The sequence below is a fragment of the Scyliorhinus canicula genome, chromosome 3 (assembly GCF_902713615.1).
Source record: "Scyliorhinus canicula chromosome 3, sScyCan1.1, whole genome shotgun sequence".
Classification (NCBI taxonomy): Eukaryota; Metazoa; Chordata; class Chondrichthyes; order Carcharhiniformes; family Scyliorhinidae; genus Scyliorhinus; species Scyliorhinus canicula.
In genome coordinates this window covers 226,639,570-226,662,085 of record NC_052148.1, presented here as the reverse complement: position 1 = coordinate 226,662,085, position 22,516 = coordinate 226,639,570, and the positions used below count along the sequence as shown (strand labels likewise).

Below are 22,516 nucleotides of genomic sequence, written 5' to 3'. Positions count from 1 at the left end.
TGCTGCGAGTAAATGAAAAAAGCTAATTGGGGCACTGAGAAATGGCAGTCCAATGAGGCTATTGTAAGTTCGTACTTTCCTCCTTTATAATTCCATTCCTCTAAAAACGTACTTTGGTTCCATTCCTATATTTTAAATACATTTCTACTTTTAATAATGTGAGCCTTTTCCACTTGGAGTCACCTTTTAAATGAGGAGGTGACCTCTATTCTTCTTATAAAATGCAACATCTCACACTCCATATTAAAATGAAACTTCTGAGGAACTGAGTTTAGACCATACAGAAAGATTCTGATGCCAGAGCAAAGAGGGTGAACAGGCTCAAATCTTCAGAAAAAAGATTTGAAAGGTGACCTGATAAGTAAGGGTTTGATAGGTTGGGACAAAGAGAAAATGAGTTAATTGTAACCACCAAGTGGGGTAGATTTAGAGAAGGTCAGAATTTAAAATTAAAACATTTTCAAATCCTAACTCAACCCACCTCAAACCCATAAATCCCAAGGCCTGAATGGCCCGTGTTGCAAAATTCCCTGTAATTCTACAATATGGAAATGTCCACACCACACCTAACAGATTGGTAATTTTATTATGCAGGCCAAGGAGGGAGAAAACTGAGGAAGTGTGACCTCTGGATTGTTCTTGCAAACGTCAAAACTCAATTGCCAAGATGCATTGATAAAGTTTTGGCAACATGTTGTCCATCACCCTGACGGGCACCTTGTTCCTCCATTAGAAGTAATAATTAACATAGACACCACCACATTTAGATTAGCTAGAGTTTTCTTTATTCATTCATGTAATATGGGCGTCACTGGCTTGGCCAGCATTTGTTGTTACCAGGGGGCTGGTTTAGCTCAGTGGACTAAACAGCTGGTTTGTGATGCAGAACAAGGCCAGCAGCGCGGGTTCAATTCCTGTGCCAGCTGAGAATTCTGAATTCTCCCTCTGTGTACCCGAACAGGTGCAGGAATGTGGCGACTATGGGCTTTTCATAGTAATTTCATTGCAAGCCTACTTGTGACAATAAAGGTTATTTAATTTAATTATATTTGTTGCCCATCCCTATTTTCCTTCAACTGAGTGGCTTGTTTGGTCATTTCAGAGGGCATTTAAGAGTCAAACATATTGCTGTGGATCTGGAGTCACATGTAGACCAGATCAGGTAAAGTTGGCAGCTTTCCTTCCCTAAAGGACATTAGTGAGCCAGGTAGGTTTTTACGACAAACGAGCATGGCTGCATGGTCATCATTAGATTTTTAATTCCAGATTTTTATTGAATTTAAATTTCACCATTTGCTATGGTGGGATTTGAACCTGGATCCTCAGAGCCTTACCCTGGCTCTCTGGATTACTAATCCAGTGACAGTACCATTGCCTCCCCTAAATATACATAAATTGAGCCTATAACCCCTATATTTTATGAGGCACTGTCCAATAAATGGCATCAGATTGCCAACAGAGCAGATTCTTGCACAGCCGCAATCTGCTCAATCCATCTGGCTACAAAATATTAGCCCCTGTCGGAACAAGCTCCACTCTTCTTGAAAATGAAGTTGCATTCTTACTTGGCCTTTATTAGTGGCATTAGCAATCTTATCCCTAAAAATGTCAAGGCATGCTATGCCTTTAAAAAGGGTAAGCTTAAAACATGTTCTAATAGGGCAGCAGGGTAGCATGGCGGTTAGCATAAATGCTTCACAGCTCCAGGGTCCCAGGTTCGATTCCCGGCTGGGTCACTGTCTGTGTGGAGTCTGCACGTCCTCCCCCTGTGTGCGTGGGTTTCCTCCGGGTGCTCCGGTTTCCTCCCACAGTCCAAAGATGTGCGGGTTAGGTGGATTGGCCATGCTAAATTGCCCGTAGTGTCCTAATAAAAGTAAGGTTAGGGGGGGGGGGGGATTGTTGGGTTACGGGTATAGGGTGGATACGTGGGTTTGAGTAGGGTGATCATGGCTCGGCACAATATTGAGGGCCAAAGGGCCTGTTCTGTGCTGTACTGTTCTATGTTCTATTACTTTCATTTACTCTTTAACAATTTTAAAATATTCAGCCTCTTTGTTCATACAATATTACACAGCATTAAAATTAGAAAGTTGGGGAGCAATCATCCCAATAAATAAGTTCAGAAGAATTGTTGATCCAATGCTTTGGGTAATGTGTATCCAACTTTTCCTATCTTACGTGTGGATAATGTGCTATTACAATAGTCAATTCATCTTTTGCTTTTGTATTTTAGAATCTGCAATGATACAACAAAATATTCATAATAGCTAGCGGTTCAATCAATTAAGAACTGCATGTATTTTCTCACAATTGGTGAGCTATGTCAGGAAAAAAACTCTTTTACTGCTTCTGTAGAACAAGAAAACAGCTTTCAAATGATAAGTTTAAGCAGCCAAAAGACAAACTTTAGAAATGAATGTCCTGAAATAATGGACTAAAGGGCTTCTGTTCCTGTCCAATGCTTGTAGAAACTGCTCATTTGAGGCTTTAGTAGTTGTTTTCCACCAAAAATAATGTAACATTTTCTATTCTATCCAGTATATATTTTGTAGTTCTCTTTATGTTAACCAGTGGACAAATTCACAGAAATTACACGTGCAAAGAAAAAAAGTATGCTTTGTTTGAACCTCGAAAGGAAATATATTCAAATGGTCAAGTAATCATTTGAAACTTTGGTTAATTTCCCATATAGCTAATTGTTGATAGTTAATTTAGAGTCTAATCTGAAATATCACATCACGTTCAGCAAAATTACCAATATGTATCTTATTGGTGACAAACAAGACTTCACCTTGGGTTTCAGTTGTTTAATTGGAGCTAATTGGATTTTCAAATTTATATTGTGAAAGGAAATCTGTGCACACAAATTAAAACCTGACATTGTAACTTTCCAGCTCTTACAACAGAATTCAAAATTCAGCAAACCGCTTTGAAGATACACACCTCTTCACCATCATTGAGCACTATAGTGCCTGCCCGCTCCACCACTGCAAACACCATCACAGCACAAAGTTCTCTTCTGACTGACATTGTCATGTTAGCAAAAGCTGGGAGCTGATGCATGAATTCCAACAATTGTTCTGCATGGAAAGACAAAACACAAAATTAGTCTTCTGGAAACAGGATGACTCAGCGAATATTTGCAAAGCTCAACTAATACACTCCCTTCAGAAATCAGCTTACAAACCGGATCTGCACTGGTTCATGCAGAACAAAACCAATTCTCTGCTGAAATGTATTAGTCCTAAAATATGAATTTGGATTGCATTTTGATTTATTGTCATGTGTACTGAGGTGCAGTGAAAAGTATTGTTCTGCATACAGTCCAGACAGTTCGTTCCATACGTAAATGCACAATGTAAATACATATACAAAGGCATCAGGTGAAGCATAGAGAGTATAGTACTACTCATTAGAGAAGATGTATGACAAGATCAGTTCAGTCCACAAGAGGGTCATTCAGGAGTCTGGTAACAGTGAGGAAGCTGTTTTTGAACCGGTTAGTTCATATTTTCATACTTTTGTATCTCCTGCCTGATGGAAGAGGTTGGAAAAGAGAATAACCCTGATGAGAGAGGTTTTTGATTATGCTGCCCGCTTTCCCAAGGCAGCAGGAGGTGTAGACAGAGTCACTGGTTGGGAGACGGTTTTGTGTGATGGACTGGGTTGTGTTCACGACTCTGTAATTTCATACAGTCTTTGGCTGAGCAGTTGCCATACCAGGCCGTGATGCAGGTTGATAGGATGCTTTCTATGGTCCATCTATAAAAATTGCTAAGAATCAATGTGCTGAATCTCCTTCATTTCCTGAGGAAGTAGAAGCGCTGTTGTGTTTTCTTGGTCATAGTGGTGACATGGATGGATCAGGGCAAATTGTTGGTGATGTACACACCTAGGAATTTGAAGCTGTCAACCATCTCCACCTCGGCACTATTGATGTAGACAGGGTGTGTACGATTCTTTGCTTCCTGAAGTCAATGAATGAAATGAAATGAAATGAAAATGAAAATGACCATTGCCGTAGATTTTTGGATGCATGGATTTGTAGATTATTAATTTACAGAATATGCTCATGTTAAGAAATTTTTAAAAATTACTGATGTTGGAAATATGAAATAAAAATAATAATAGTTGAAAATCTTTAACAGGTCAGGCTATAAAATGTCTACTCAAATAATATGTTGTCCTCAAGTTTATATTGAGCTTCGTTGGAAGTGTAGGAGGTCGAGAACAAAGAGGTCAGAGTGGGAGCAAGTGAAGATAATTCTTCTAAATGCCATGCAGCTGGAAGTCATGCTTGGAAGGTTTTTTATTTCTTCAGGAATGTTTGTTGCGAAGGCCAGCATTTATTACCATTCCTAACTGCCCATGGGAACGTGGTGGTGAGCCACCTGCTTGAACTTGTCTAAGTACACACAGAAGTGCTATTAGATTTGGATTTACCAAAGCAGCTTGATAAAGATTGCAAGAGCTTTTACATGCATACAAAAGGATTGAGTAGCTGAAGTACATGCGATCCCTTTGAAGCCGGGACAAGAGAAAATAGCGTTTTGCATAAAGGAGGCTTGGATTGGAGCAGGCTGTGATCCGAGTGTTACCACATGGGAGGAAAGAAAATTGCCAAGTGATGCCACAGGACAAGGAGTCACGTGGGGTGGGTATAGTGGTAAGCATTTAATTTAATATCTATTAATCAACTGTAAAAAAAAAAGACTATCAAATAAATTTGTGCAAAGACTGAAACAAATTTGATAATTTATATAATTCCAAGTGTTCAATGAATGAATCAGATTTCGGGATAAAATTAAAATACAGGATATAGTAACAGTAAAAAGTTTTAATTATCAGTAAATTAAAATAGGAGGTATGCAGGAAGAAAAGTTAAAATAAAATATTTTAATTTACCTCCCAGTAAAACAAAGCAACATCAACAGAAGGGAAACAGCTGTCTACTGACTAGCTAATGAGACTTTATTTAATTAAGCTTTAAGATTAATGGTGTAATAACTAGAGGCAGGATGGCGCATCTCAGTTCCCCAAAATACACATTCTGTTCAACGTGGGCACTCCAGACCAAATCTCAAGTCCAGGAGAACAACATGCCAAGTGCCACAAACTGGCATTGCTGCCTTGCATCTACAAGGCTGAGGGTTTTGTGGATTTTAGGTTTATAAATGTGGTCATCCTGGAAATTAAGAGCATGCAGGCAGAGGAGAAATAGATAACTGCAGGCAGTCAAGGAGGGTCAAGCAGACAGTGCAGGAGACCCTGAATCCATCTTGTTGGGTTGCACTTGAACAGAGCTGGGACCAATGATCTTGGGGGTTGGGTGTAAGAGCAAAATCTCCAGATGATCCAAAAGTTGGAAGTATTGCTAAGATTGAGGAGGGTAGTGATAAACTTCAAGAAAACATACAGCATTTATGTATGAAGGACGGAGAGGGGCAGAGGCACAAGATCCTGCGATTTACATTTGCAAAAGTTGGCGCAGCAGGTTTCTTGGCCCAGGGTTGAGGGCAGGCCAGCCAGCACCAGCAAGACGAGGCGCGAAGTATCAGGCAAAAGCCATGAGCTAAGGTGAGCCAGCCGGCCAGCAGGCGTTGAGCAGTGAGGAGAGCAGGCGAGTGGCAACTTAAACCAGCCAGGACTGAGAGGGCAGGTCAGCCAGCAACAGCGAGGTCAGGCTCTGGACTAAAGTCATAAGGTGAGCTAGCCGGCTGCAGTCATCAGCTGTCATTTGGGAGTGGGTGGGGGTAGAAATTAAAGTGTAAATGCGCCTCTGCCCTTAGTTTAAAGAAACATTAATTTTCTTTCTCTACTTCTCTTGATGGTTTTGTCAATTATCTCTATAACTGACAATTCTCTTCAACAAATATTAAGCTGCTTTTGAAATCTGTAAACTTCACCAAAAGGGGATATTTTCTTTAAGATAAAAGCAATATACTGCGGATGCTGGAATCTGAAACAAAAACAGAAAATACTGGATAATCTCAACAGATCTGACAGCATCTGTGGAGAGAAAAGGGAAGTAACGTTTCGAGTCTGGATGACTCTGTCCAGTATTTTCTGTTTTTGTATCTTCTTTATGAATTCCTTTGTTGTTGCTAATTCTTAACCTTGTGAATTTTGAACTCCTATTTTCTAGTCCTGCACTCACTCCAAGATAAATAACTTTGAAAGCATGTTTCATGTACTTTTGCTGGTGAATGGGTTTTACTTATGACTTAGTCCATGAGGCCTGCAGTAATTGTGTTAATTTTGCACTGATTCTTTCTGAAGTGTTTCATATCTTTCACTGAGATAGTGGTCCAAAACTGCACATCATATGCGAGTTGCCCTGATCATTCATCACAATATAGTCCGAAAGTACCGCAGTATCTAATCTGTTTTATGAATCACATGCCTTACACTAACATATGCTTTCAAAATATGATCAATATAAACATGGTCAACCACCTATCTATTATTGTTTTTAGTCCTTGCCACTGAAGTACATCTCGTTTTTTTTATATCGTGTTGCCTAATCATATTATAGCCCCAGGACAACTCTACATTTGGGCAGCGAAGTAAATCCATGTCTGCATACAAAAAGATCTGGACAACATTCAAGCTCAGGTTGTGAAATGCCAAGAAACATTTGTGCCATAAAACAGCCATCACCTCTCCATAACATTCAACAATGTTATTTTTCGAATTTCCCACCAGCAACAACTTCGGAATTACCAGTTGTTATGCTTCTTGAAAGAATGCTCGAAGTCGTCTTTAAATTAAAGGATGGTTTATTGTGCTCCACAATAAATTACAGAATTGCACTTGAGAATGTGCTGCTCTTCTCTCTCTCACTCTCCCCGATACAGTCTCTCTCACTTTCTCTCCCTCCCTTATTCAGTCTCTCTCTGTCTCTCGCCCCAGTCTCCCCCTCTGCCCGGAGTCTAGGCCGCTGGTCGGCCCGGCCCTGTCTTGATCCATCCTCCACGCAGGTACCTGGTCGTTCTGGCTCCGCCACCGTTGCAATAAACAACAACAGCAAAGGGATGTCGGCTTTGGGCCACATTTATCCGCCAGGCATCCTCCAGCCGGCAGCTGCCGCCCCGGCTCCGGCTGCGCGCTCAGGCTCCGGGAAACACATAAGATGGCGACTACACCGCGGAGAGCATGATGGGAATAGACGTTCCCATGTACTGGGGGCGGGGCCTGTGTATGTGGGCGGGGCCTGTGCTGAGGGTGGAGTCTGTACCAGTGTGGGGTCTGTGCTGAGGGAGGGTCTGTGCTGAGGGCGGGGTCTATACTAGGGTGGGGTCTGTGCTGTGGGCGGGGTCTGTGCTGAGGGCAGGGTCTGTGCTGAGGGCGGGGCCTGTGCTGAGGGTGGGGTCTGTGCTGAGGGCGGGGTCTGTGCTGAGGGTCGGACCTGTGCTGAGGGCGGGACCTGTGCTGAGGGCGGGGTCTGTGCTGTGGTGGGGCCTGTGCTGAGGGAGGGTCTGTGCTGAGAGCGGGGTCTGTGCTAAGGGCGGGATCTCTGTAGCAGGGCGGGGTCTGTGCTGAGGGCGGGACCTGTGCTGAGGGCGGGGTCTGTGCTGTGGTGGGGCCTGTGCTGAGGGAGGGTCTGTGCTGAGGGCGGGGTCTGTGCTGTGGTGGGGCCTGTGCTGAGGGAGGGTCTGTGCTGAGAGCGGGGTCTGTGCTAAGGGCGGTATCTCTGTAGCAGGGCGGGGTCTGTGCTGAGGGTGGGACCTGTGCTGAGGGCGGGGTCTGTGCTGTGGTGGGGCCTGTGCTGAGGGAGGGTCTGTGCTGAGGGCGGGGTCTGTGCTGTGGTGGGGCCTGTGCTGAGGGAGGGTCTGTGCTGAGAGCGGGGTCTGTGCTAAGGGCGGGATCTCTGTAGCAGGGCGGGGTCTGTGCTGAGGGCGGGACCTGTGCTGAGGGCGGGGTCTGTGCTGTGGTGGGGCCTGTGCTGAGGGAGGGTCTGTGCTGAGGGCGGGGTCTGTGCTGTGGTGGGGCCTGTGCTGAGCGAGGGTCTGTGCTGAGAGCGGGGTCTGTGCTAAGGGCGGGATCTCTGTAGCAGGGCGGGGTCTGTGCTGAGGGTGGGACCTGTGCTGAGGGCGGGGTCTGTGCTGTGGTGGGGCCTGTGCTGAGGGAGGGTCTGTGCTGAGGGCGGGGTCTGTGCTGTGGTGGGGCCTGTGCTGAGGGAGGGTCTGTGCTGAGAGCGGGGTCTGTGCTAAGGGCGGGATCTCTGTAGCAGGGCGGGGTCTGTGCTGAGGGTGGGACCTGTGCTGAGGGTGGGGTCTGTGCTGTGGTGGGGCCTGTGCTGAGGGAGGGTCTGTGCTGAGAGCGGGGTCTGTGCTAAGGGCGGGATCTCTGTAGCAGGGCAGGGCCTGTGCTGAGGGAGGGTCTGTGCTGAGAGCGGGGCCTGTGCTGAAGGTTGGGTCTGTGCTGAGGGTGAGGTCTGTGCTGAGGGCAGTGTCTGTGCTGAGGTAGGGACCCTGTTCCAGGGCGGGTCTGTGCTGAGGGTGGGGTCTGTGCTGAGGGCGGGGTCTGTGCTGAGGGCAGGGTCTGTGCTGAGGGCAGGGTCTGTGCTGAGGGCAGGGTCTGTGCTGAGGGCGGGGTCTGTGCTGAGGGCGGGGTCTGCTGAGGGCGGGTCTGTGCTGAGGGAGGGGCTGTGCTGAGGGAGGGGCCTCTGTACCAGGGCGCGGACTGCTGATGGACGGGTCTGTGCTGAGGGCGGGGTCTGTGCTGAGAGTGGGGTCTCTGTGCCAGGGCATGGTCTGTGCTGAGGGAGGGTCTGTGCAGATGCAGGGTCCCTTTTCCAGGGCGGGGTCTGTGCTGAGGGCGGGGTCTGTGCTGAGGGAGGGTCTGTGCTGAGGGAGGGTCTGTGCTGAGGGTGGGGCCTGTGCTGAGGGTGGGGTCTGTGCTGAGGGCAGGGTCTGTGCTGAGGGAGGGTCTGTGCTGAGGGAGGGTCTGTGCTGAGGGTGGGGCCTGTGCTGAGGGTGGGGTCTGTGCTGAGGGAGGGTCTGTGCTGAGGGTGCGGCCTGTGCTGAGGGTGGGGTCTGTGCTGAGGGTTAGGTCTGTGCTGGGGGGAGGTCTGTGCTGAGGGAGGGGTCTTTGCTGAGGGAGGGGTCTCTGTGCCAGGGCAGGGACTGTGCTGAGGGCTGGGTCTGTGCTGAGGGTGGGGTCTGTGCTGAGGGTGGGGTCTGTGCTGAGGGTGGGGTCTGTGCTGAGGGTGGGGTCTGTGCTGAGGGTGGGGCCTGTGCTGAGGCCGGGGTCTGTGCTGATGGCGGGGCCTGTGCTGAGGGTGGGGCCTGTGCTGAGGGTGGGGCCTGTGCTGAGGGTGGGGCCTGTGCTGAGGGTGGGGCCTGTGCTGATGGCGGGGTCTGTGCTGAGGGCGGGGCCTGTGCTGAGGGTGGGGCCTGTGCTGAGGGTGGGGCCTGTGCTGAGGGTGGGGCCTGTGCTGAGGGTGGGGCCTGTGCTGAGGGTGGGGCCTGTGCTGAGGGTGGGTCTGTGCTGAGGGTGGGGCCTGTGCTGAGGGTGGGGTCTGTGCTGAGCGTGGGGTCTGTGCTGAGGGCAGGGTCTCTTTACCAGGGCTGGGTCTGTGCTGACGGAGGGTTGGTGATGAGGGCGGGGTCTGTGATGACGGGGGGCGGTGCTGAGGGTGGGGTCAAAAAAAAAAAAAAAAAAAGAGAATGTGCTGCTCTTCAATGTTCTGCAACTAGGCCCAAAAGACTTGCAGCCCTGAGTTCACTTCCACGTCCTGCCTCCTTAACCCTCCGGTTCAAGTGGGCGAGGGCGGGCCTTCAGCGTTCCTCTTATATGTCCCCGCGCTGCCCCCTGGTGGTACTTCCATTTCCCATCAGCCCCTTCTGTACACACTCAGGCGAGGATCACTACACCAGTGACCAGAAACTGAACTGCATCAGCCATATAAATACTGCGCTACAAGAGCAGGTCAGAGATTGGGTATTCTTGAGGCAAGAACTCATGTCTTGACTTCCCAAAGCCTATCTTGTCATCTACAATGCATCAGTCAGGAGTGTGATGAAATACTCTCCACTTGCAGCTTCAACACTCAAGAAGCTTGTCATCATTCACGCTATCACAGCTTGCTTGACGGGTACCCATCTATCAGCTAAAACATCCACCCCCATGTACCATTTTCAAGATGCACTGCAGCATTAAAAAGCTTTAAAAATGGAAGGGATATGGAAGTTCCGTTGAGGACAAAAATGTCAAACTATGAAGAAAGATGAAGATGAAGTATAGAGCTATCAAGTGCAAGAAGTGGTAGATGTTTGTTAAACTTTTAGGAGCCATGAAAATTAAAGAATAAAAGTACATGCAATAAATCAAGACATTGAACTAGCATTTACATTCGGTCTCACAGTGGATAGCAGTGCTGCCTCACAGTGCCAGGGACCCGGATTCGATTCTGACCTCAGGTGGCTGTATGGAGTTTGAGCATTCTCTCTGTGTCTGTGTGATTTCCTCTGGGTGTTCCACTTTCCTCCAACAGTCCAAAGATGTGCAGGTTAGGTGGATTGGCCATGCTAAATTGTCCCCAAGTGTCCAAAGGTTAGGTGGGGGCGGGGCAGCACGGTGGCACAGTGGTTAGCATTGCTGCCTACGGCGCTGAGGACCCGGGTTCGAATCCCGACCCTGGATCACTGTCCGTGTGGAGTTTGCACATTCTCCCCGTGTCTGCGTGAGTTTCACCCCCACAACCCAAAGATGTGAAGGGTAGGTGGATTGGCCACGCTAAATTGCCCCTTAATTGGAAAAAATAATTGGGTACTCTAAATTTATTTTTAAAAAAAGGTTAGGTGGGGGTTACAGGGATTGGATCTATGAAGGGTGGTCCTTTTAAATGGTCGGTGCAGACGTGATGGGCTGAATGGCCTCCTTCTGCACTGTAGGGATTCTATCATCATAATCAATAATCTCCATTTTTGAAGTGAAATCGGAGGTTTTATAAAAAAAATTGTATTATATTACAAACATGTATCAAAACAGGTTACAGCAAATAAACACCCTGGGAAATATACTTCCCAACAATCAACTATAAAGTCTGCACAGGTCCCCCCCCCACCCCGCACAAATAGCCCTTCAAACACAGTCACAAGCATCCCCCACCCTTCCTCAAACCCCCCCTGAAGAGCCCCTTAACTCACATCTCTAATCGCAGGAAGTCGTACAGGTCACCCAACCAAGCGGTGGCGATGCTGACCACCACTCCAGCAATATCCACCATTTCTCCTTGATCTTCACCACCCGCTCGCCTCCCTGCTCCCCTAGCCACTTCTATGTATCCCCAATTCTTCCCTCCCCTTCCATATCCGGAAGCAACGGTCGCTCCAGCAGGGTGTATCCCGGCAACCTAGGGAACCTCCTCCTTTCGCGCAAAGTCCCTAACCTGCAAATACCTGAACTCACCCCCCCCGGCATCTCTACCCTCTCCCTTAGCTCCTCCAGACTGGCAAACCCTTCCTCCAAATACAGATCCCTGACCTTGACCAGCCCCACTTCCCTCCACCTCCTATATACATTATCCATCCCTTCAGCTGAAACCCATGATTCTTGGACAGTGGCGTTAGCACCGACATCCCTTCCACCCTAAAATGCCTCAATTAATTCCATATCTTCACTGGGGACTGCACCACTGGGCTCCCTGAATATCTACTCAGAGCCATTGGCAACGCTGCTGTCACCATAGCCCTCAAACTAGACCCCTTACAAGATTTCTCCTCCATCCTAACCCACTCTACCCTTTCTTTCTTCCACCACCGCCGCATCATGTCCACATTCGCCGCCAATAATAATGAAGCAAGTTCGGCAAAGCCAACCCCCCCTGCTGCCTTTGCCTCTATAGCAGGGTCCTCCCCACCCTCGGTACCCTCCCCGCCCATACAAAGTCAGAAATGATCGTGTCCACTTTCTGAAAAAATGCCTTTGGTATAAAGATTGGGAGAGCTTGAAAGATAAACATGCAGAATATTCATTTTCACCACTTGGACCCTCCCCGCCAGCGTTAAGTGCAGGTTATCACACCTCATAAGATCCTTCCTCGCCTCCTCCACCAGCTTTGTTAAGTTCCACGTAACAAAGCCCTGTCGTGGGTTAGCCCTGCAGCCTCATGGCGCCGAGGTCCCAGGTTCGATCCCGGCTCTGGGTCACTGTCCGTGTGGAGTTTGCACATTCTCCCTGTGTTTGCGTGGGTTTCACCCCCACAACCTAAAGATGTGCAGGCTAGGTGGATTGGCCACGCTAAATTGCCCCTTAATTGGAAAAAATTAACTGGGTACTCTAAATTTAAAAAAAAACAAAGCCCTGTCCAGTCCCTCGCTACCTGAATCCCCCAAATACCTAAACCTATCCCTCAATACCGTAAATGGCACCCCCCCTAAATTAGCCTGCTGTGCCAGCTCATTCACTGGGAATACCTCGCTTTTCCCTACATTCAGCTTGTAGCCAGAGAACCCTACAAACCTCCCCAGCAGGCCCATAATCCTTCCCATACTCTCCAACAGATCCGAAATATATAGCAAGAGGTCTTCGGCATAGAGCGACACCGATGCCTCCTCTGTCCCCTCATAATCCCCCGTAACTCTGCCGACCCCCTGAGAGTCATCGCCAATGGCTCGACGGCCAGCACAAACAAGAGCGGCAACAGCGGCATCTCTGCCTCGTACCCTTGTGTAAGTCAAAGATTTGTGAGCTCATATCATTCGTCCTCATCCTCCCCCTTGGTGCCACATACAGCAACCGTACCCATACCACATCTCTGTCCAAACCTTCCCAAAACCTCGAACAAGTACCGCCACTCCACCCGGTCAAATGCCTTCTCCGCGTCCACGGACACAACCATTTCCGGTACCAGAACCCCCGACAAATTCATCACCACATTCAACAGCCGTCTGATACTGCTTGTGAGCTGCCTGCCCTTCATGAAGCCTGTTTGATTTTCTGCCACCTCCCCGTGGACACACTCCTCCATCCTTCCCGTCAACAACTTAGCCAATACTTTCACTTCCGTGTTCAATAGTGATATGGGCCTATACAACCCACATCCCACCATGTCCTTCCCCTTTTTCAGGATTAGTGTGATTACTGCCTGCGTCATCGTCTCTGGCAACTCCCACTTCTCCAATGCTTCATTAAACGCCTCCAACAAATGTGGTGCCAGGTCTTTTGCAAGTTCCTTATAAAATTCCGCTGGGTACCCATCCGGCAGAGGGGCCTTCCCCAACTTCATACCCCTGATACTATCCAGCACCTCCCTCAGCCCCAGGGACTCCTCAAACACCTGCCTCTTTGCTTCCTCCACCTGTGGAAATTCCAGCTTGACCAGAAAACCACTCACGTCCCCCATCTTTCCTCCTGGGTCCACCTCATAATGTCCATGGTAGTACTCCCTACATGCCTCATTTATCTTCTTTAGTTCTGACACCAGATCCACAGCCCCAGTCCATATGTTCAATATTTCCCTGGATGCAGCCTGCCTCCGCAGCTGGTGCGCCAGCATGAGGCTCGCCTTCTCCTCATAATAGTATTGCACTCCCTTGCCCTACGCAGTTGCCTTACCGCCCTCTCTGTTGTTAGCCAGTCAAACTGCTCCTCCAACTTTTTCCTCTTCGCCAATCCCTCCACGATGGGCACTCTCGAATATTCCCTGTCCACCTCCCCTATCTTGCTCACGAGACGGTCAATGTCCTTCCTCCTTTACCTATCTGCACAAGCCTTAAACAAAATAATTTCCCCCCTGGACCACTGCCTTCAGTGCTTCCCAAAAAAATGGCCGGTGACACCTCCCCATTCTGATTCAACTCCACATACTCCTTAATCGTTGCCCGTACCTTATCACAAAAACCTCCATCCGCCAACAACCCTGAGTCAAACCTCCACCCCGGCCATAGATCCTGAAATCGCCATGGGTCCACCATAACCATCCTCTCCCTGGGCTCGACTTATCCACCCTCGGCTCTAGGACACAGTTAAAATCTCCTCCCATGATCAACTGATGAGTGGCCAAATCCGGGATCTCTGCCAGCAACCCCCTCATAAAACCCACATCATCACAATTTGGGGCAGACACATTTACCAACACCACCGGTGCCCCTTCCAATACCCCACTCACAATCACATATCTCCCACCTTCTTCGCCCTCCAAATCCCATTTTTTTGCTTGTTAAAATCGGCACACCCCTTGATTTTGAATCAAACCCCGAGTGAAAAACCTGCCCCACCCACCCCTTCCTTAACTTGTGGTCCATCACACAGAGGTGCATCCACTGCAGAAAGATCACCCCCGCTTTCAAGCTCCTGAGGTGTGCGAACACCCGCGACCTTTTAACCAGCCCAGTCCGTCCCGAACATTCCACGTTACCAGCCTTACCGGAGGCTTATGCTTCTAATCCCCTCTACTGTCTGTCATCTTCCCCACTTCACTCCCGCCCCTTTAATTCCACCCTGTACCTAGCCCATCCCAGATGGCCCCTTTCGCCGCCCATGACCATGTCATCTCTCACCCCCTGCCACATCGCAACAACCTCCCCCCCCCACCCCTTTGCCTCAGGGTCCTATGCGCTCGGTCCACTTCAGCCGACTTATCTAGCACCCCTTCCGCCAGCATCTTCAAGACGTACCTCATGGCACTCACACCTTCCATTCCTTCAGGCAGGCCCACATTTGGAGGTCTTATTGTTACAGTATATTATATAAAGTGCACAATGGAACTGTGCATGTGTGGACATCAGGTGAAAACCGAATCAAGCTGAGCTATCCCTACGTAAAAATACCCATTTTCCACTCTCTGTTCACACATGAATGAATCACAAACATTCCATGTTATTGAAATAATTATAGATGAAGTTGAAAGTGACCTAGGAATCTTAGTAACCTCAACACTAAATGCAGACACCAATGGACAAAGTAATTCCATTAAAATGCTTCAAAGAAAACAAGAAGGGACTGACAAACTAGCAAATTATGCGAGTTAGGGCTTATATCAGGAAAGTCATCCATACACGAATGATAGTTCAAATAAAATGTGGAGGCGAAACCCTGGAACTTTTTAAGAAAACAACTGAAATGGGGGAGGACTTTAAGGTATTTGGGTGGAGCAAATGACTCCCTACAACTATCATTATCCTGTGGTATGAGCTACATACCAGAAGCTAACCAGCACCGTCGAAGTTGTACCTCAGTGAGGAATCATGTCTTCAGGGAAAAAAAAACAGGCAAAGAAATTTCAATTTACAGAATGCACTGAATCCACTTTCTGCCAGAATTGCTGGAAAGGGTAATTATTTGGAAAAGATTTAAGGGAGAATATTAGAAGAGAGGTGATGCACTTTGGGAGGATTAACAAGGCAAAGAAATACAGAATGAACGGTAGAACGCTAGGAAGTACAAAGGACTAAAGATGCATGCCCATAGACCCCTGAAGGTAGCAGAACAGCTGGATAAGGTGGTAAAGGTGGCATATAAAAGCTTGCCTTTATTAGCCAAGGAATGGAATATAAGAGCAGGGAGGTTATGATGGAGCTATATAAAACGCTTGTTAGGCCACAATTAAAGTGCTGTGTTTAGTTCTGGTCGCCACATTTTAGGCAGTATGTGATTGCACTAGAAAGAGTGCAGAAGAGATTCACCACAAAGTTGCTTGGGCTGGAGCATTTCAGCCATGAAGAGAGGCTGGGGTTGTTTCATTAGAACAGGGAATGCTGGGGGGAGGGGGGGGGGGGGGGACTTGATTGAGATTTACAAAATTAAGGTATATAGATTGGGTAGATAGGAAGAAACCTTAGTAGAGGGGTAAATAACCATGGGGGGGGGGGGGGGAGCAAAGATTTAAGGTAAGGGGTAGACAGTTTAGAGGAAAAATCTGTTCACCCGAGGATGGTAGTAATCTGGAACTCACTGCCTGAAAGGGTGGTGAAGGTCGGAATCCTCACTATACTTAAGAAGCATTTAGTTCAGCACTTGAAATAATATGTACCAACTCCTGGAAAATAGGATTAGAATAGAGAGGTGCTTGATAGTCAGTGCAGATACGAAGGGTCTTTTTTGGTGCTATAAAACTCAGATGAAACGGATAATTCCTTCAGAGATCCAGCAGAAGGCTAAATGAACTGAATGACTGCCTCCTGTGCTGTGAGATGTTATAACTCTTCACTTCCACAGCATAACACGAGATAGCTTTAAATGGCCTTAATAAATTTAACTTTGTTTTCAAATTTAGATCTTGTTGCCTATTCCTAATTTTACACGACTCACCAATATCATCATCTGTTCTATCTATAGGATCTTTTTCCAGGCAGTCTCTGACAATGTCCCTGCTCATCAGCGGATCCGATGCTCTCTCAATGTCCTCTTCATCATCATCATCTTCAGAATCCACTGCAGTCTCTGGCAGGCCGCTCAGGTCCATATCACTCTCTGTGGCCTTCCAAACAAAAGAAAAAACATGACCATGATTAGCAATAAGATACACAGGAACAGAGAACTGCTGTATCATTTTATATGGTATGGTAGCATTTAAAAAAATGCAATTCTTTGTCCTTTCTTCATGAACATTAATATAATTACTTTTCAAGCACATCTTATTTTAAACACCACAACTGATTTTGCATCTATGGTATATTGTAGTAATGTTTTCCACATTCTTAAAATTTGCTTTTTGAAGTTTTTTCTAGGTTCAATTAAATTAGCTTTGCTAAAATTTAAGATACGGTAATTTCCCCTCGTTCTGGATTCTCCTATCTACCTATTGATTGTCTTCATTATTTTCAACATGAAGATCAAATTACCTTTAGCTGTATTCATCTCTAGGAAATATAACCCAGGTTTTCCTAGGCTAAGTGTGATCATCATCTAGGCACTAGACAAAACTCCTAATTCATAAAAACTGCAAGTGCTAAACGTTTATGCATGGTTCGTACCAATGACAGTCTGCTTACTCCGAGGGGCTGATTTAGCACAGTGGGCCAATTAGCTGACTAGTAATGCAGAACAATGCCAGCAGCGCGGGTTCAATTCCCATACCGGCCTCCCCGAAGTGTGCCGGAATATGGTGACTAGGGGCTTTTCACAGTAACTTCATTGAAGCCTACTTGTGACAAGAAGCGATTATTATTATTTGTTACCACATATTGGTTATCTGCTAAAATATTGTGTAACCCAGGTAGTACACACCAAGGGAACACCAGCAGCATTGTATGAGGAGAGCTGTTAGTGTGGTCAGTTTGATCATCTGAATAGCAGCTTTAAGTTTGAAAAAAGCAAGCCTAACCAAAGAGCAACACCAATAGGGTTGTGGTTCTCAAGCTGGTGTTTGTGAAGATTTAAAGGAGTCCACTACAGTTGGCTGTCTCCAATGCCCAGACAATTTATTTTTTGAAAATGTTTTTATTAGAGTTTTTCATTTCACACACTACAAAATAAACAAATCTGTACAGACCAAATGCAATTTACAATGACCAAAGACAAAAAACAAAGTCCAACCCTTCTTACCCCCAACTCCTTCCCATTTTTGAAAATGCTTTTATTGCAGTTATTTATTTTATACACTGTACAATAGACAAGGGTATGTATATCGGCTACAATATTAAAGAACCTTTCCGTTGGTATCGGCCCCCTCCCTGGTTCCCCCCTTTTTTTGTTGTTGCTTTAAGATACATTCTTGGATCTCATATCACACAGTGGGTGACTGTCATTTATTCACATATATGTGATTCTTCCGCCCCCCCCCCCACCCTCCCATTCTGTTTTCAGTATTTCTTTGATGCCCAGAAAATTTAAAGCAAATTTAACATTGCAACTCTTGCCACCTGCCAACCAGAAACTCTATTAGAATTGGAATTCTCAACGTCTTTGTTTCAGAGGTCCGCCTGCCATAAAAAGTGTGGACTCCCAACATTTTCAGTTCAAAAATGTGTTAAATAGTTAAACATATATTTATTATTCTTGTTTAATGAGACAAAAGACTGATTCCATAATGTCCAGTGTAGTACTGAGGGAGCGCTGCATTGGGAGAGGTTGGAAAGCATGTTTCCTGCCAACAGGACAAAGGATATCATAAAAATTCTCCTGAATATGCAGTATTGAACATCTTTGTGACTTGAGATCTTTCTTTTTAAAAAACTTAGTTTGGTGGATTTCAATGCACTGTTGTTTGGAGTCTGATTAACTTAAGGGAGCAGGAAATTTGGGAAACAATCTTAAAATCATAAATCAGTGTTGGGACATTCAACAAATTATTTCACAAGTGTAAAAATTGCCACAGTGCTCAAGATACTTTAAGTTTTACTTTTGAATGGAATAATTACAATTAGATATTTTTATTATACAGATGATTTAAAATCCAACTCCTTTATTCAATAACTGAAATTAGAGGCAATCTTCCCGCTAATGCCAAGACATGGCCAAGCTAACTCAAAGTTTGAACTGAAACAAGCCCTAAACCTCAGCCTTACTGGAAACATCTCAAGTGAGTAGGTGTAAACATTTTGGTGGTTCCTTTTTTACTGGTGGTTATTTATTATTCACCGGCTACAGCTCTTTACTGGATGAATGGAGGAAATTTGCTATTTTTTGACACTGTTGGTGATAAGAGTCCATGTTAGCCCAGCCGTCTCTCTGTACGGATCGCTGGGACATGCTTTATCTGGAGCTTAATGAGATCCCCCTGGCCCAACCTGACTCATGCTGCTCTGTTTTTGGCAGTTTGGGCAGGTGACATGGAGTTAAACATCCAGATTGGCCTCAACTAAACCAGAATTGAGAATTGGGCAAATATTATTGATCAGGAGGGCGGCAGATTGAGAAGATGAGTGAAACAGGAGTTTCTGTTCATTATTTTTTGTGGAACACTTGAAATCGTGTAAACCTTTAAGGGCAGCAGTTGGCAACCTCTTTTTTTTAAAGCTGAATAGCCCTTTTTATGTAAAAAAAAATGCCTAAAATAAGAAACAGGCTCAGGATGAACATTTGACAATATTAAACCAAAAGTATGATTTGCATGTATAATAAATGAACTACACTGTCTTGAATTTATGTATCAGTAGAAATATAATCAAACTTAAATTAGACCGGATTGGATTATTGCACTTTGTTTTGTATCTTCTTAAAAAAAAATTTCTTCATTTCTCCAATATATACATATTCAGGTACTTAGATTAGCCCACAATGGATACACTGGGTGAAATTCTCCCAAAGGGAGACAAAGTGCCGACACCGGAGTGAAACCCGGAGTGTTTCACTCCGGCGTCGGAGGCCACCCCCCCCCCCCCCCCCGGGGGCTAGGAGCGGCGGTGCGTCAATCTCACGAGCCAGGCCTTGACGCTTGCGCCACAGCAGCGCGGCCTGAATGACGCGGCCGGTGGCGCCTAAATGACGTCACCCGTGCATGCGCAGGTTGGCCGGCGCCAACCCGCGCATGCGCGGTTGCCGTCTTCCCCTCCGTTGCCCCGCAAGACATGGCGGATTGATCTTGCGGGGCGACGGAGGGAAAAGAGTGCGTCTTTCAGAGACGCCAGCCCGACGATCGGTGGGCACCGATCGTGGGCCAGACCCCTCCTGAGCACGCCCCTGGTGCTCGATCCTCCCTCCGCCCCCCACAGGCCCCACACGCAGCGGTCGTGCGATGTTCACGCCAGCAGCGACCAGGTGTGGTTGGCGCCGGCGTGAACCGGTCGGATTCGGCAGGCCGCTTGGCCCATTTGGGCCGGAGAATCGCCGCTCAACCGGAGTGGTGATTCTCCGAGCGGCCTTTCGCAAAACGCGACACGCCATTTTGGGGGAGGTGGTAGAATCGCGTGGGGGTGCCAGGGCGGTGTGGCGTGATTCGCCCGGCACTCCCGTGATTCTCCCACCCGGCGTGGGGGTCGGAGAATCGCGCCCATTGTTCTTATTTTTCTTCACTTAAGCTTTTTAGAGTTTTTCATGTTAATGCAATGCAACTTGAAAAGGTTGGGAGACGCAGATGAGATGTTCAAGAGCCTCTGGAGTCACAGATTGCAGACCTCTGCTCTAGGAGATGGTGAAATGCCTGGTTGAGAATTCCTGCAATAAGGCACATCATGCATTCTAAATGGAGAGCAAAGTGCACCATCCCATTGGGTTCAACATCGACAGCAGTTATTTTGATGATTGTACTAACATAACTACTAGACAATCGAAGTAATTGCACTGAGCTGTTTTGCATCTGATAAATTCATTCCAGAATTCCGAACTTTGGTGAAAATGAGAGACTGCATGAGTCTGTTAAGTAAACCGACTCGTGAAGTACATTTACTACTATTGTGTCAGCTGTTTTTCATATAAATGAGTGCAAGTCGCTGTAGCTACTATGCATGTGGATAATCAGCCACTTCTATTGTCCCAGTTGTCTGCAGAGACCAATAAATAAAAGAAAAACTGAAGAATGACTTTTTTCTCAACACCATAGCTATTACCAGGTTCCATAGAAACAGATTCTGTATTGGCAATTCTGAAGATATTATACCCTGTTGAATATGGCTGAAGAGACATGTTGTTGAAGCTTTTCATCTTGCACTCATCAGGACAAACATAAAAATGCCAATTTCAAACAATCACAAATTTATACTACAGAAGGAAACGGTGCCAAATAGTTGGCAGAATAATTCTGGTTGGCTCTGGCATCAGATTCAACCTGCTAACCAATCATAGAATTTACAGTGCAGGAGGCCATTCGGCCCATCGAGTCTGCACCAGTTCGTGAAAAGAGCACCCCACTTAAGCCCACACATCTCCGTAGCCCAGTAACCCCACCTAACCCAAAGGCAATTTAGCATGGCCAATCCAACTAACCTGCACATCTTTAGACTGGGAGGAAACCGGAGCACCAGGAGGAAACCCACGCACACACAGGGAGAATGTGCAGACTCTGCACAGACAGTGACCCAAGCCGGGAATCGAACCTGGGACCCTGGAGCTGTGAAGCTACTGTGCTAACCACCGTGCTGCCCAATCGGCACCCCCTTTCTCCTGTTGTACAAATTGTCATGGTCATTTGAAATTTGGCAATCTTGCATTTCTCTTGAGTGAAAAACGAAAAGCTTAGGCAACATTTCTCTCCTTTCAACAATATTTGTGTTCTGTACTACCAATCCATTTGTGCTGTCAACATTTCCGATAACACGGCAGCCCTAGAATCTTTGCCTGCACATTTCATACCATCTGCTGCTTGCCCTAGATATATTGGTGCAAGGCCCTTGATGCAGTGAATAAAGCCATACCATTAATATTTAAAGACGACAATTCTTAGATCAATGTTGAACACAATCAAGAATTTTGTTTCATGATTTATTCAAACTATTATCTACCATGAAAAATTTGTTACACCTTCCTACTAAAGTTAAACATTCACAGAACATAGAACATACAGTGCAGAAGGATGCCATTGGGCCCATCAAGTCTGCACCGACCCACTTTAAGCTCTCACTTGCAACCTACGTCAGTAACCCAATAACCTTTTTGGACACTAAAGGCAATTTAACATGTCCAATCCACCTAACCTGCAAGTCTTTGGACTGTGGGAGGAAACTGGAGCATCCGGAGGACACCCATGCAGACACCGGGAGAACGTGCAGACTCCGCATAGACAATGGCCCAGCGGGGAATCAACCTGGGATCCCTGCCGCTGTGAAGCCACAGTGCTAACCACTGTTCTACCGTGCTGCCCAACTATCATTGGGCAAATATATGACATATGAAATTTATAGATCTGTCCTGAAGGTTTGCCCAGTTTCATTTTCATTTTCTTGTCATCAACAAAAGCTACCTCTCGATTTGCAGACGGCTCCATACCAGAGGTTCCTTTCCCATTAAAATGTATTATGTATTTGTCTGTGATACTAAATAAATGTGATCTGTTCAAAATTATAGTTTCAGTACAACAACCACAAATGTTTCACACATTTCAGACTTACTGCTGTTAGCATTGCTGGTAATATTCAAGAGATTTGATTGCTAAACAATAAAATCTCACAAAAGGTTTGTGATATATTATAATTTAGGTCTCTGATTAATTAATTTACATTGTTTAATATATATTGAAGTGCTGGAAAATTGACAAGGCTCTTTGATAGTAATACTGCTGATCGTAAAATTATAAACAGTAAAATAGAAATCAAAATTTAAGCAGATGCATAAGGTTTACCCCAAGTGTCACAGATTGAGGTGTCTGATGTATATCACAGAATGTGGAAAGAATTTTCCAAACAAGGATTAAAAGCAATTGATTGTTTGCTTTAAACTGTCTTGGGGTCTCAAGGATAGTTGTGCAGAATTTCCACTTGATTGAAGGCCCATGTGACTCATACTGCCATGGAAAGTGGGCTTTGAGAAAGGAAAGGTATCCCAGAAACTCACTAACAAGCTTAGCCTGCCAGGGTCCAGAAGAGGAAAAGCAGCTAAAGGTACCAAATGCTGTGGTTCACCACACAAGGATGCAGATGGAGCTCATGCTCGAATTGAAAAGACCAAATTCCTGAGGGGTTAAACAGGGGTGGCA

The 22,516-nt window shown here is 46.2% G+C and overlaps 1 protein-coding gene across 14 annotated transcripts in view; it reads right to left on the bottom strand.

The window, feature by feature from the left end:
* The window catches only part of rapgef2 (Rap guanine nucleotide exchange factor (GEF) 2), a 562,209-nt gene that overhangs the window by 164,412 nt on the left and 375,281 nt on the right, over window positions 1–22,516 (bottom strand). For all 14 annotated transcript variants that reach the window (XM_038792314.1, XM_038792318.1, XM_038792316.1 and 11 more), the window contains 2 exons: window positions 16,258–16,426; window positions 2,944–3,080 (listed from right to left, as the gene is read on the bottom strand). In XM_038792314.1, the coding sequence (XP_038648242.1) occupies window positions 2,944–3,080; window positions 16,258–16,426 (306 nt within the window). The remainder of the gene's footprint in view (window positions 1–2,943; window positions 3,081–16,257; window positions 16,427–22,516) is intronic.